The sequence below is a fragment of the Tamandua tetradactyla genome, chromosome 5 (assembly GCF_023851605.1).
Source record: "Tamandua tetradactyla isolate mTamTet1 chromosome 5, mTamTet1.pri, whole genome shotgun sequence".
Classification (NCBI taxonomy): domain Eukaryota; kingdom Metazoa; phylum Chordata; class Mammalia; order Pilosa; family Myrmecophagidae; genus Tamandua; species Tamandua tetradactyla.
Window position 1 is genome coordinate 1,132,903 of NC_135331.1, and position 15,103 is coordinate 1,148,005.

At 58.6% G+C, this 15,103-nt stretch overlaps 2 protein-coding genes across 5 annotated transcripts in view; one reads left to right on the forward strand and one right to left on the reverse strand.

Annotated features, from left to right (window-relative positions):
• Positions 1–6,210: 6,210 nt before the first annotated feature.
• P2RX2 (purinergic receptor P2X 2) lies at positions 6,211–8,693 on the forward strand. Of its 4 annotated transcripts, none has more exons than XM_077159513.1 (11): positions 6,211–6,380; positions 6,559–6,694; positions 6,794–6,865; positions 6,962–7,037; positions 7,112–7,208; positions 7,339–7,419; positions 7,506–7,644; positions 7,815–7,945; positions 8,023–8,132; positions 8,223–8,284; positions 8,360–8,693. In XM_077159513.1, exons 1-11 carry the CDS (start codon positions 6,211–6,213, stop codon positions 8,585–8,587), a joined length of 1,302 nt encoding a protein of 433 aa, XP_077015628.1. In that variant the 3' UTR covers positions 8,588–8,693. The 4 variants fall into 4 exon arrangements, with proteins under 4 accessions (XP_077015628.1, XP_077015629.1, XP_077015630.1 ...); XM_077159514.1 differs by having other exon boundaries at positions 8,042–8,132; positions 8,219–8,284; XM_077159515.1 differs by having other exon boundaries at positions 8,219–8,284; positions 8,360–8,479.
• Positions 8,694–11,687: 2,994 nt separating this feature from the next.
• Positions 11,688–15,103, reverse strand: part of POLE (DNA polymerase epsilon, catalytic subunit) — a 70,721-nt gene continuing 67,305 nt past the window's right edge. Inside the window, exons 46-49 of the mRNA XM_077159512.1 lie at positions 14,367–14,567; positions 13,864–13,989; positions 12,219–12,308; positions 11,688–12,117 (exon numbers count right to left, since the gene is read on the reverse strand). Of these exons, the coding sequence (XP_077015627.1) occupies positions 12,004–12,117; positions 12,219–12,308; positions 13,864–13,989; positions 14,367–14,567 (531 nt within the window). The 3' untranslated portion in view covers positions 11,688–12,003. The remainder of the gene's footprint in view (positions 12,118–12,218; positions 12,309–13,863; positions 13,990–14,366; positions 14,568–15,103) is intronic.

The window sequence follows — 15,103 nt, forward strand, 5'->3', positions numbered from 1 at the left end:
CCCTCACCCGAGGTAGTCTCTCCAGAAGGTGCCACTTACCTGGATTCTCACCCACAGGAGGAGGCCGGGTTTAGGAACACCGGCACACAGCTCCAAACCCCCTGCTAATTGCCCATGTTTTTCTCTTCCATCACCCAAGCATTCTATATAGACTGCGTTATAGGTGATTAGTTTTAAATTTATTTCCAGGGTTACAGAATAGAGAAATACACTCATTTAGACCAGGGATAGAATGGCCATTTGGAGCTCAGAGTTAACCTTTCCAGGGAGCGAGCATTTGAGGTTGTTGTCTGGGCTGAGTGGTGTCATGTCAGGCGGGAACATGCTGCCGTGGCGAAGCTGAAGGGCAAGTGGAGAGTATGTTCTATGTGGGGCCGCGAGGGGTGGGCCGCAGCCAGTGGTGCAGCCTTTGAACTGCCGCCACCTTGTGAATACCTACCCGATATTTCAGAATCTTCCTCCCAAGTGTAAGACAGAACATACCTTCTTGTAATGGTGTCCTTGCCCTTGACACATTCCTTCAGCAGATGTAGCCCCAGAGGCTTCCCTTCAGAGGAGAGACATGCGGCCCAAATACCCATCCCGGCGAGGGGGAAGAGCTTGCGGCCAGGCTCTGACACTTGAGACGCCTTCCCGAGGCAGCCGGCGCCACACAGGAGGGATTTGGGATAATGCTAACCGTGCAACCTCTGAGCCACTTCTCTGGAAATTTCTGTGAACTACCCAATAACATATAATAAGTCCTTTATTGGCTTAAAATATATAGAATTAGTTGTAATATTTATAATACATATTAACAAGGTGGGGGTTATGTGGCTGGTCAAAACTGTATTATAAGAGAAAAGTATATAATGGTATCAGAAGGAAAAATATAAAACACTCAATGTTTGCAGACGGCATGATCAGTTACAGCAATAAATCCAACAGACGTTGCCAATTATTAGAATGAATGAAAGAATTCAGAAATTTGCCAAATCAAGATCAACTTAAAACTCAGAAGTGTCTCTCTACGCTAGGCATAGATATGATGGCACAGCACATGGCACGGGGCGGCAGGGGCCTTGCGGGGCTGCCGGGCGCTTCCCCAGCACGGGCCCAGCAGGTGGAGGCCAGGCTCAGAGCGCTGAGAGTTCCCACGTGTGTGAGAAGGAGGGAAAGGCACGCCCGCATTTGCTTCACTCTGCATGAGTATCAAGGTGATAGCACAAATAAATGAGAAAAGGGTATTTTTTTTTTATCATAGAAGATTTGGAAAAAGCCAATTCGTTATATAGACAAAATAAGAACTAGACCTCCCTCCCTCTTCCCCTCCCCTCCCTCTCTCACATTTCATCAAACACATGGTCCATGAATCAAAATATTAGAGAAAGATGTACATGAAGCAGTCTCGCTCCTACCTCTCCACTCCTTCCCCTCTTAACCAGTTTAATAAAAATAAGTTTTTTATAGTTTAATAAAATTAATTCACTTCTTGCTCATTTGTCTCGTGTTTATTACACACATACCCGCACATTCATGCCTCCCTACCCAAAAGGCAGAAATCAAAATCCAAATAGTAAGGGTAACGACGACCTCAATAATAAAATCTGAATAATAATAATAGCAGCAAGACTGATCTAAGTGTTTTATAGGTTGTGTTTCTCGCAGAACCACGCATCCTGGTGAGCGTCCACCTCAGGGCGTGGGGACTGTCCCCACTGCTGTCCCCACCGCTGTCCCACCACTGTCCCCACCGCTGTCCCCACCGCTGACCTGCAGGAATGGCCTGGCCAGGCATCTCCACAGGGTCCCGTAAGGAGGACTGCTGGGCCGATTCCAGCCCCCCGAGCCCCCGAGCTGTCCTGTCCCACCAACCGAGGAGCCTTTTGTCCACAATATGAGTTCAAATAACTTTTCTTATTTTGAAATTTCCTTTTCACTTTGCTTATTATATTTTTTCCCTGTTAATTTTCTTATATGGTCAAACTTATTTTCCTTTTTTCATAGTCATGGTTTATCTTAGACAGTCCTTCCCACCCCAAGGTACAAAAGAACCCATCTGCGTTTTCTTTTGGGTGTCTGTGGCTTCACTTAGGATGCTGGAATCGCTGTCCTGGGGGACTGGACAGTGTCCGGGCGCCCTTCACCTCCCCCGCGGGCCCCTGAGCCAACACAAAGGCCCACTTAGCCCCAGGAAGTTGCCATACAGTTTCCTAATCTGTCCCAAGGATCTATCATTTTACTGTCCTAGACACTGAGGTTTTATTGCTTTGGTACCGGTGTGTGTGTGTGTGTGTGTGTGTGTGTGTGTGTGTGTGTGTGCCAGCCACACATCTTGTTTCATTCTCCTAGGATTTTAGACTTTGAGGATTTGTAAAGCAACCTCTGAAAACATGAGCCGCAAGCTGAAAACCTGAAGGGCTCGATCAAGCAGGAAGGAGGGTTCCTGGCCAAGGAAGGATGCCATATTCAAAACCAAAATACGTATCTGCAGCATCTAACATGTGCGACTGGCAAGGAATTACCGCAAAGTTGCAAGAGAAATGCCGAAAGCCCAGCGCACAGCACGAAAACGGCACGGATAAGCAAGGAAACGTGGATGACAACAGGCATATGAAAAGATACTCAAATTCTCTAGTCACCAGTGACATGCAAATGAAAATCCCGTCAACACTAACGCACATTGGTGGAACAGCTCAAGACGGATAATCCCGAGTTTGGGCAAATGGCCGGAGCTCGTGTGAAAACAGCTGTGACCCGGCCGTGGGGCAGCCGGTCCAGGGGGCCAGTCCACCGCCCCTAAGGCTACGTCGGCTGACTCATCAGCAACCGCCAGCTTCCAACTCAGGATCAACCCGAGAGGCCACTGCGCCCTCCCGGGCCCCCTCCGCGCCCGCCCAGCCTCCACTCCTCCCGACCCGGGAGCCCCTCCCCCGGGAACACCCCCATCCGGGAGCCCCTCCCCCATCCGGGAGCCCCTCCTCCCCAGAAGCCCCCCAACCGGGAGCTCCCTCCACCCCGGGAGCCCCTCCACCCCCGGGAGCCCCTCCCCCGGGTGACCCCCCGAAGTCCCCCCCAAACCCGGGCCTGAGCACGCGGCGCCGCCCCTTCTGTTCCGCTCCCTGGGCTCGGCCCCGCAGCCCGCAGTCGCGTCCCCTCCCGGGCACCAGGACGAAAAGGACGGGAGGACCCCCCACTTCTGTCTGCCGCACACGCGTCTGCGGAGGGGGCACGAGTCATTCCGGACTCAGGCCTGCAGAACCCTTTCTGTACTTCGGACCCGCAAGTCCGCTGCAGCCTCGCCTTCCCCGTGAGCCGCGTTCCCGCCGCCCCGCCCGTCCCGGGGCTCCGCTCGCGCCCCGCAGCGCGCGCCCATCCCGGCCAGTGCCCGCGCGCCTCCCGGGCCCTCGTGCGCCTCCCGGGCCCTCGTGCGCCCCCGGAAGCGCCTGCGGCAGCGGGGACGCCGAGGGCGCGGTGGGCCTACGTCCCCCCTGGGCCCCACGGGCCTGGGCCGCTCGCATGACAGCCGGTAACCCGCTTTCACCAGACGCGGCCCGCAGGTCGCCCGCGGGGGACGAAGCAGCTCCCAGAGCCTCACCGCCCCCCTCCCCGGACCCTCCCCCCCCGCCCCCTCCCAACGCCCCTGCCCCGCCCTCTTGCCCCTGCCCGGCACTTCCCTGCCCCTGTCGCCTTGGCGCCGTCAAAGGCGAGTGATGGTGACCTCCAGATGGGTCCCTGGTCCAGATAAGCCCTGAAACCCAGAGGGCCCAGCCTCTCCAGAACATCAGCGACTCCATCCCCCTACCCCACATTAGTGACAGCCCCTTCCAACGTGGAAAAGTTAGAATGGGCAAAGCCCAAACACCCCTAAAGAGTGGCATAGGAAGATCAAAGGGGATGGTGGAGTTATACAGAGAAGGGAGGGTTTAACAAATGAGTAGGATTCTAGAATCATTATATTGATTTTTTTTTTTTTACTCTCCAGTGTCTTGGAGCAGCTAAAAGTAAAAACCTAAAACTGAGGAACTGTAACCCACACCAAACTCTGAAATCTGGTCTATAACTAATCGTTGTGTGGTGCTTTGAAATGTATTGCTTTTTTGTGTGTATATATGCTATTCTTCACAATAAACAAAAAAGAACACTACAGATTTTGGAGCAAGCAATTTTCCAACACCGGAGTTCTAGCCTCCAAAACTGTGAGATAATAAACTCCTGTTTAAATGAAAAAGTAAAGCAAAACAAAACAAAAACCATGAAGGAGACGCAAATGAAAGCGCCAGAAAGTTCTACGCTGCATCCGCAGGGCGTGCAGCCCCTAAGCAAGAAGCAGCTACAAAGGCAGCCCCTCGCCCCTCTCACCCTTTAGGTAAGAGGGAGCCCAGGAAGGGGCCTGGCGCAAGGACGGTGAACCGAGGCCCCGGGGGCCGTGTCCTGGGCAGACCAGCTGCTCGGGCGCTGCCCACTCCCGGGAAACACCTGGCGGCGGCCGACCCACCTGGAGCCAACGCCCCCACCCAGGTGAGTCCGCGCAGAGCCCTGCCCAGGGGCGCCATCTACCAGCCCGGAGAGGAGGGGGCAACAGGAGGAGCCGCGAACTAGCAGGGCGTGGGCGTGGGGGCGGGGGTGGGCGTGGGGGAAGTGAAGCGTAGGAGCGAGCGCGCCCGCGTGGCCTCTCCCACGTGCTCTCAACAAATGCTCTGTCTGCTTTAAAAAGAAATGAGGGAGCGAAGACTTTTCCGGAGAAACAAAAGCGAGGCTGGCCTTCCTGGGGAGGCTAAAGAGAGCCGTGCACTGGAAGGGACGCTAGAGGAAGCTGCTGGAGAAGGAAAAATAGCAGCGGGGGAAGCCACCGCGGAGACATCTTTGCCAGCACCATGCCATTTTAGTTTGTAACTACTTCTTACTTCCTACAGGACCTAAAAGGCAAACGCATAAAATGTGATGTCAGAGGTTCAGACCCATGTAAACGGGGGAATTCTGCAGTCTTTACGCACATTTTTGTTCAACTGGTTTCTGGAAAAAAACTCAATAATAAGAAAACAAACAAGCTATTTAAAAAATGGGCAAAAGAAGTGAGGCACGGACTTCACAAAGACATGCACGTGGTCCATGTGTAAGTCAGTAGGAAAAGGCAAAGCAAACCCGCCCTAAGGCTGCTTCCCCGGGCCGTGGGAGGAGGCACGGCTGCCCCGGGTCTGTCGTGCTGCGGGAAGCAGAAGGTCGCACCTTAGAGAGCGCAGCTCCCTACCCTGGGCCGGCCTTCTCTCCCGGGTGCTTAGCCCAGAGGGCCAGGGGGAGCGGCCACACACACAGCAGCAGCTCTGTGTCCGGGAAAAGGCCGTGTCCCTCTAACCCACCCCTGCCGGGCACACCCGATGTGGGTGGGACGGTTGAGAGGGGACCCCGCCCATTCCAGTGGGTCTCTGTCCTTCACTGCTGTCGTGTGTGAGGTTAAAAGGAAGGCAACCCCCTAGAGGACAGAGCCACTAAGGCCAGACCCGGCTGGGAAGGGCCAGCAGCAGCGTCGGGCCAGCGGCCTGTCCTCATGGAAGCTCTCCTCCTCTTGGTGCCTTAACTCGGACATTTTCACGGCCTTAGAACTGTAACTCTGCAACCCACGAAAGCGGGTGGGAAGGGCCTGCCTATTTCTGCTACATTGCGTTATGGCAGTTTTAACAAACCAAAACCACGTGTCGTCGCCCTAAACGCTGGAGACCACTCAAATGTCCATCAGCAGGCGCTGGAAAACCAGCAGGAAGCCCAGGGTGGGGGCAGGAAGGAGAGTGGAGGGCGCAGCGCTGCTCCGAGCGCCCAGGACGGCCACGCCCCGCGGAGACGCAGAGAGGAGTCCGGCACGGGGTCTCGGCCCTGGCGTCCGCGTCTCGGGGAGCAGCGCGAGGCCCCCGTGACTGCGACTTGCCCCCCTAGGGGGGGGACGGGGGTGATGAACTGAGAACCAGCCCCCGGGGCACCTCCCCGGCCCCCAGCAGCACTGCGGCCGTGGCGACCTCCGCAGGCCCCTCTCCACGTCGCCCCCCTTCTCCTCACGCCGGGGCGGGGCGGGGCCGGCACAGGGGGTGGAACCTCCGACAGGCCGGCCCCGCCCAGAGCCCCCCCCCCCCCCCCCCCGCCGCGGGGTCCTGCAGGCGCCGGGCAGGATCCCGCGGCTCCGGGAGTTCCGGGCGCCGAGCGGGGCGGGAGCGCGGGGCCGGCGGGCCGCCCCGGGCCATGGCGGAGCCCTCGCCTCCCCCGACAGCGGCCGGGGCGCGGCGCCTGGCCCGGGGCTGCTGGTCCGCGCTGTGGGACTACGAGACCCCCAAGGTGGTGGTGGTGAGGAACCGGCGCCTGGGCGTCGTGTACCGCGCGGTGCAGCTGCTCATCTTGCTCTACTTCGTGTGGTGCGGCAGCGGGCGCGGGGCCTCCCGGGCTGGGGGGGGGCGGGAGAGGGGGCGCGGGGCCTCCCGGGCTGGGGGGCGCAGGGGCGCGGGGCCAGTGCGGGGCCGGCCGCCCGGCTCCCGGGAGGGGAGACGCCGCCGCCCGGGGTCGCCTCCAGCGCGGCCCCGGCCCTGCCCCCAGGTACGTGTTCATCGTGCAGAAGAGCTACCAGGACAGCGAGACCGGCCCGGAGAGCTCGGTCATCACCAAGGTCAAAGGCATCACCACGTCGGAGCACAAGGTGTGGGACGTGGAGGAGTACGTGAAGCCCCCCGAGGTGCGACCTGACGCCCACGCGCCCCCCACAGCCTCGAGCGGGCGAGGGTAGGCGCCCTGGGCCAGGGGAGCGCCCGCCGACCGCTGCTTTCCGACGCAGGGGGGCAGTGTGTTCAGCATCATCACCCGAGTCGAGATCACGCCCTCCCAGGCCCTCGGCACCTGCCCTGAGGTGAGGGGCGCACAGCTGGGCGGGGCGGGGCGCTCCCCTTGCCGAGAGCCGGAGCACCGCGGCCTGGAGACCCCCGAGCGCCCATTTCCACCCTAGAGCATGAGGGTCAGCAATGCCACCTGCCACTCGGACTCCGACTGCGAGGCCGGGGCACTGGACATGCTGGGAAATGGTCAGTGGGTGCCGCGGCGGCGGGGGTGGCCCGGAGTCCCCTCCGGCCCGACAGCCTGGGTGTCTGTCCGGCAGGGCCACGGACCGGCCGCTGCGTCCCCTACTACCACGGTGCTGCCAGGACGTGCGAGGTGGCTGGCTGGTGCCCGGTGGAGGACGGCGCCTCGGTCAGGTGCGCACCCCCACCCAGTCCCCCTGCCCTTCTCCTGCGGGGGCGCCTGGGGGGCGGTCCTGGGCCCCAGGCGGCGGGCTGTGTTTCCCGCGGCGGTAGCGGCCGGACAAACCTCTTGTGCGCTCCTCAGCCACTTCCTGGGTGGGATGGCCCCGAACTTCACCATCCTCATCAAGAACAGCATCCACTACCCCAAATTCCAGTTCTCCAAGTAAGCCAGCAGGGGCGGGTCACAGGGCAGTGGGTGTGGGTGCGAGGCCCCCACCCTCGGACCCCACCGGCCACTGGGTCCCCTAGGGGCAACATCGCGGACAGGCGCGACGGTTACCTGAAGCGCTGCACCTTCGACGAGCGCGCAGACCCCTACTGCCCCATCTTCAAGCTGGGCTTCGTGGTGGAGCGTGCAGGGGAGAACTTCACGGAGCTCGCCCACACGGTGAGTGCAGGAGACAGCCAGGGATGGTGGCCAGCTGGGCGGGATGGCACCTGGCGAATTATTGACGCCGGGCCGGCCAGTGGGCCCCACGGGACACACCTCTCCCCCCCAAGCTCTGGACGGCTGCGGGGGCAGCCCCGCCCCCCCCGTTGTCACGCCCACCCCTGCAGGGAGGAGTCATTGGGGTGATCATCAACTGGAACTGTGACCTGGACCTGCCGGCGTCTGAGTGCAACCCCAAGTACTCCTTCCGGAGGCTCGACCCCAAGCACATCCCAGCCTCGTCCGGCTACAACTTCAGGTACCCTTGGCCTGGGGCCCCAGGGACAGGTGGTGCTTGAGCCCCCGGTCCCCAGAGGCCTGAGTGGGCAGAGGCAGCCTGTTGCTCCCGTTGCAGGTTCGCCAAGTACTACAAGGCGAACGGCAGCACCACACGCACGCTCATCAAAGCCTACGGGGTCCGCATCGACGTCATCGTGCATGGGCAGGTGAGCACCCGCACACGTGGCGGCTGGGGGCTGGGGATGCACCTGCACAGCTGGCGCCCAGTGCCTGAGGCTTGCCCTTCTCCCAGGCAGGCAAGTTCAGCCTGATCCCCACCGTCATCAACCTGGCCACGGCGCTGACCTCCATCGGGGTGGTAAGGAGCCAGACGGGGTCTGGGCGGGTGTAAGGGGCCTGCCACCCTCTGAGCTCTGCCCTCTGCTGGCCCCAGGGCTCCTTCCTGTGTGACTGGATCTTGCTCACATTCATGAACAAAAACAAGGTCTACAGCCACAAGAAGTTTGACAAGGTGTGTACACCAGTGCGCTCCTCGGCCAGCTGGCCCGTGACCCTGGCTATGGTGCTGGGCCAGGCCCCACCCCCGCCCTGCACTGCGGACCAGTCACCCAGCCCTCCCATGGGACAGGCAGGCTGCTCACGGGGTGAGGGGCAGAGCTAACCCTATCCTGGTCTGAGCAGATGGCTGCTGGCCCCAGGTCAAGTCCAGGGCAAGGGCCTGCTGCCCCCAAGCCAACCCAGCAGGTCTCCACACCCAGGGACCCCAAAGGTCTGGCCCAGCTCTGAGCCCTGCACACACTGAGGTGTAGACCTGGGCCTGAGGGGGCCAGCTGCTTGCACCACCTGTCTGTGAAGGCCCAGGTCCTGCCCACACCTTCACGGACTCACATCTCTGTAAGAACCAGGAGCCCGAAGGGCCTGCCCTGGGAGAGGGCCGAACAGCTGGAGGAAGGGGGCTGCACTCCTGCCTCATGCCCACTTACCATCGCAACCCCCTAACTGGGTCTCCAGTCAGGGGGGCAAGCTCCTGCCTGCCCCTTCCTCTCACCAGGCCATGGCCCCCTCCTAGCTCCCCAGTGCTGGGTGCTATGGCCACCCCTGCCCCTTGCATGAGAACGCCACCCTATAGCCAAGAAGCCACATGCTGATTCCAATAAAGCCTGTAACCAGAAACTTCTGGCCCCACATTTTTTTGGGAGGGCTGGGGGTCAGGGTAGGGCATTTTGATTTTGCATTTGCACTGACTGAGAGCTCAGGGGGCCCTGGTCTGGGTAATGTCCCACTGCCAGTCACATGTGGAGAAGACTTGGGGGAGCGGGGTCACAGGTCACTGCCAAACTCAGACCCCTTAGTGGACACTGGCCAGTTTCCTGCACAGTGTTTCCCGCACAGCCTGGACCCGTGGCCCTCTCTCCCCTCCAGTAAGGGCTCACTGAGGAGAGTGGTGCTAGGAGAGGGGAGAATTGGACAGCAGGAAAGTGAGAGCCTAGAACCCACAGGTTTCTAAATCAGAATGCTCGCCCAGCTCCCCACCTTTACTCAAAACAGGGAGGGCTGAACAGGTATGTGGGGCTGGCACTCACTGGGTCAGGGCCTGCAGCCCCCTGAACGCTTGGAGAGACCACCCCCTAAGGGCAACTCAGACTGGTTTCCCCAAAGGCCAGCCAGAACTCGGCCAGTCACCAGCCACCCTCAGCAAGCACTTTGAAGTGAGGCCCAGTGCTAGGGGCTGGACACATCCTGGATGCTGCGGGTTGCAGGTGGACAACACTCCCGGTTCAGATGAGGAAATGGGAGTCCCAGGGAAAGGAAGTCACCTTCCAGGTCACGAGGCTAGAGGGGAGCAAGGTTCAGGCCTGGGACTCCAAGGCCTGCCTGAGCTCTGCATTTCTTTTCATTTACCCTCTCGGGCCTTAATGGGTTTAGCACCTACGCTGGCTCTGGCCATCCTCGGGGCATCAGTTTTCAGACCATCTGAGTGCCTGACAACCTGAGCACTTAGTTCACAAGATACCCAATGGAGTCTGGAGAAACTGGCTTTTCCTGTCGGGCTCCTGGACGCAGCTCAAGAGCCTGACCGCTCAGGTCTCTCAGCAAAATGGTGCCCACCCTTGCCTCCAGAGCCCTCACCCTGAAGTTGGTTTCTGGGTGAACCAGCTGAGCCCTGTCTACCTGGAGCTGCTGGAACACGCTGCCCTGCCCCTAACCTCAGGTCCAGCCAGCTGCATGGCCATCCCACTGCACGGCCCCGCTGGGAACAGGCAGTGACCCGGTGAGTCCCTGGGGTCCGATCGCTTTCTTCCTGGCTCCCCCTGCTGCTCCACCCACAGCCCTCATGCCATCCCTTCCAGGAAACCTAGTTAGCCTGCCTGGTCTCCTCCCTCTCCGGCCTAATTTGATTTGGTCTCTTCTGATTCTGGCTCCGGCCACACCAGGAGCTTCGGGTTTCCTGTATCGGGTCCGTGCTGCCTGGCAGCAGCGGCACAACACACTAAGCCTCCCCCCGCAGCAGGTGCCCCCTCGCCTCATTCATGTGTCCGCTGCTTCCAGAGGACAAGCATACCCACAGTAAGACAGAGTGACAGTCAGAGACCAGGCAGCCAGGGCAAGCAAAACCGACAGGCAGACCCCAGGAATGAGGGACCTCCCAGAAGGGCTTCCGGCAGGCCAGCTGCCTCCCTAAACTGCCCATTTGTTTGTTTCTCTGCTTCCTGTCGGCCTTACAAGAGGTCTCTTCAAGAAGAAGAGAAGGAGAAGGCCTCCATTTCACTGACAGTGAAGTGGATGATGCTGGCTCTCCTTTTCCTAAGACCCTTGAGTGGAAGTTTCACCCCCTTGGAGAGCAGAGTCTCAGGCCCTTTCTGCATGTGGACTCTAGGCTGGCAGAGCAAGAGATTATGGTCACTTTCTGCCACCTGAAACTCTCTTCCCCTTACGAGTGACACAGGCAAACGTGCTTCCCAGCTCTGCACCCAGCCATGGGTTCTGTTCAGCGACACCAGGCTCTTTAGAAATTTGGTGGCATGTTTTCCATTGCAAAAAGCAGTCAGGCACCAGGAGTGCAGAGAGGGAGGGCTGGGGGGTTCCTGCCAAACAAGTATGAGTTTTGCTTTAGGATGATGAGAACAGTCTGGAAAAAGGTCATACTAAAAGTTACATAGCATTGTCACTGCACTTTAATGTCACACAACAGTCTGCCTAAAATGCTTAGGTGACTTTTATGTTATGTATATTTTACCACTTAAAAATTAACACACGTTTAAAAAAAGTGTCCTGGCTGGTCCTGGAAGACAGGATCTTGGGGTGGCCCTGTGTGGCCACCAAAAGAGCAGGCCTTAGACTCTGCACCTCTGGGGCTGGCAGGGACAGTTGGCACCCATGTCCCCCTGAGCAAGTGGCTTCTGTTCTGTTTTCCTCCTTCTCAGCACCCCCCACTTTTTCAGAGCTGAAATAACGTAAAATCCTTACAAAATTCAGGTCTTAGCATATGATGCTAATATTGTGGTAAACAATACAGCCCAAAATCTTTCTCCTTGGGCCTCTCCTGCCAGTAGGAGTGGAGATCCCTGCACGGTCAGGAGACAGAACCCAGGCTGGGGAAGGCCTTGTCCACGAGAATGCACTGAGTTGGCAGCCCACCACTGCGGCCCCCCCAGGGCCTGACCACCTCCCCCCCCCCAGCTCAGTCAACTCCTCTTCATGTGGGCATGTCCATGTCCAACCAGCCCCCTGCCCACCGTGGAGCACAGGGAGCAGAGGGCTGAGGGCAGCACAGCATGTTTATTCCAGGACAAGGCACCCAGGGCCCCCGAAACCCTCAGACTCGGCAGAAGGCCCTGGAGAGGGGTCCTCTCCTGCCCCTCACTTGCTCACACTTCCACACGCTGTCATCTGAAAGCTCCCTGAGAACCTGTTTTCCTTAGCTGGCCTTCTCTTCTCCAGACCTGGGACACTATTTGGAAAACTGGACAGCCAGTGGTCCCGTCCACCAGAGGAGCCAGGACAGGTTCCTCCTGGACCAGACTGATGTGGCTAGGCAGGGAGAATGTCCGCTGCCAGCCCCATGCCAGAGGCAAGCTAGCAGCCAAACTGAGGGTTCTTCTGCAGCAGCCACTCCAGAGTCTCCAAGAGGTAAGACATGCCATAGTGATGGGCAATGTTCCGGAAGATTCCGACTTGCTCCATGAAGACCTGCAGAAACAAGCAGATGCAATCAGACCCAAGTCCTATCCAGGGGACACAAACACAGTGGCCAGGGGAAGGAGACAGGCAGAGGGGGAGAGGAGACCCACCTGGGCAGGGATGGTGAGCGCAAAGTCGCCTGCACAGCCGCAGAAGACAGGCATGTGGGCCTCCTTCACGCCCTTGCACTTGAGGCAGACCTGAAACGAGGAGGTGCTGATGGGAGGCCGGCCCTGCACAGTGCTAAGGAAGCCGCCTGCTGCCCAGGCCCTGCACGGCCTGCAGCACGGGCCCTTGGGCCACGCCCTCACCTTCACGGCTGCACTGCAGCGCCTCGGAGAGCCGAGGGACACTCGGGCCGTCCCAGGGCACACACGGGCAGTACGGTCGGACACAGACTGCACAACCAGGCCACCTGAGGGACGCCCAGGGCCCCTGACCAGGCCTCTAAGTCACTACATCAAGGCCGTTTCTTTCACTGGCTTATCTGGTGTACTCCAAAACTGGAAATAAGCCCAGTGCCTACCACAGGGGACGGGCCCGTAAACTGGGTCTACTCACATGCTGGAATGTGAACCAGCGATGAAAAAGAACAAACTTCCAATACACCCAGTAACACGGATGAATCCCATGCTACGCTGAGCAGGAGGAGGGAAACACAGGACAGTACACAGGGCCAGCAAAATCTCTCAAGGGTCAGAGAGCCAATGCTTTAGACTTGATGGCATCTCTCCCAAGACTCAGCTCTGTGCTGGGGTGTGAGAGCCGTCAGTCAACATGCAAATGAACGAGTGTGGCTGTGCTCAAGTAAAAACTGTACTTACAGGCGGTCAAATTTGCAATTCATATAATTTTCATGGTTACAGAATTATTCTTCTTTTGATATTTTCCCTCAGACAAATTAAAAATTAAAAGCCATGCTTTGTGTGCAGATAGTGGGTGCACACAAGGCCGTAATTTGCTGACCCCCACCCATCCTGAGACTCGACCAGTAGGAAGCTCAAGAATGGGCCATGGCAGCGTGGGGAGTGCGGTTAGGGCGGAGCCTCTCGCTCCCGAGAGCCCAGGTGCCATCTGGGTGAGAACACCCAGGCTCACCCCAGGCAGCGGCCCTACAAGCATGCGGCCTCACCCCACTCTTGTGTCCCTGCTATGCACACATCACATCTCAGCAAACACCTGTGTGGTCTTCAGAGAATTTATGAACTGGTTTTGTCTTCACCAGGCAGCGCCCCCACCCCTTCCCCTCCTCCCCTCGGGTTCCCTCGACAGCCTCTGTCCTGGGGGACTTCCTGTGTCTCCCTCGTTCGGTCCTCTGTGGTGCCACCACATCAGGCACAGTGCCCCTGGCGCCAGCTGGTCTCTGCCTGGAACGCCCCCCACTGATGGCTGCACAGCTCCCTTTGGCTTCTGCTCAGGTGTCCCCTCTCAAAGACCTCTCTGCACCACCCCAGCTACACCTGCACTGCCTCACGCACACTCCCTCATCACACACACATCTGTGCACACATACACACGTGCGTGTGGTGCTTCCCTGCCTGCTCTCTTCGGACTTCCTGCCATGCACGCATATTATTCACCCTGTTTGCTCTCTGCCCTCCACTAGAAAAGCCCGCTGCTATAGGTGCCTGGTACATGCTTGTGGAAAGAGCGGGTCAGCCAAGTTCAGGGACTGGGATATACTGCACTGGTGCTCGCAGGAGACCCGAGCTACTGCCGTGCCCATCACCAGTGGTCCTCGGCCCAGCGCCTCACCAAGTCCTGCAGCGTGAAGGCCATCAGCTTCCTCTGCAGAGCCTCCACCAGGGCCATCTCGATGACGCTGGAGTCGTAGGCAACCCCACAGTTGGAGCAGAGCCACCGAGGCAGGGCAGCCCCATCCTAGGCAGAGAGAGATGTGGAGTAGCTCCCTGCTCAGTCATCTGCCTGTCCTCCACACTGGCGGGCACACGTCTGCAGCCTCCACCCCACGCTGGACACCAGTGGCATGGGTGTGCCAGTCTTGAGAATGGTGTGATGGACAGAGGACAGAGCTGAGAAGGGCAAGTTCATGGGGTACTGCATGTCACTGCGCCAGCTGTATACAGCACAGCTCCAATCATGTCACGGCCCCACCCTTGTGCACATATTAACCAATTAGCAGGCACGTGGCAGCTTTAGCAAGGGTGCCTTTTTCTAACCCGAAGAGCTGGTAGGGACCAAACAGGAACAACCCAAAGGAAACAGGAAAGCTCGGATGCCCAGTAAGAGGCACACACCTGGGAGAAGGCAGAGTCTCTGCACAAGTCCAGATCCCGGCAGAAGTTACAACTGTGGCAGATCACTTCAGGGAGCACGTAGGAGCGGCAGGGGTCTCGGAACTGGGCCTCCTCCGAGAACTCGCCCACATCAACCAGGCGAAGCAGGTCTCGGTGCAGCTTGTTCACCTGGTTTGTGACATTCGTGTCCAGAGACAACACCTGCAGGGGCCACAGCTCACATGAAGGGGTCCTGGGGCGTCCAGGCTGCACCCCTTCTGGAATGGGAAACCCACAAACGACTCTCTCTTGGCACCGTCTCATCCCTTTCTCAGCCCCGTTAGGAGCAGAGAGGGAAGAGCTGACTTCTCCAGGTTGGTGGATCTTGAGCCACAGTGAGCCAAGAACCATCATGGGCGTGGTGCTCTGGCTCGGCCTCAGAGGCTGCATCGACGCCTGCTATCCTGAGACACACCTGTCCGCTCTAGACCTTAATCGTAGGTGGCCCTAAGTTTACCAGAGCTTTCTAATTTCCTCTGTACAGGGGCAGATTTTAACTCCTCTATGAGGCAGGACTCCTAGGTCAGCCTAAACAGTCTAAAAAAATACCAGCATGTGACAACATGGGACCTGACTCCTGGGATGAGCTGGGACTCAGCATCATGGCATTGAGAACACCTTCTTGACCAAAAGGGGGAAGAGAGAAATGAGACAAAAAAGTGTCAGTGGCTGAGTGATTTTAGACAGAGTTGAGAGGT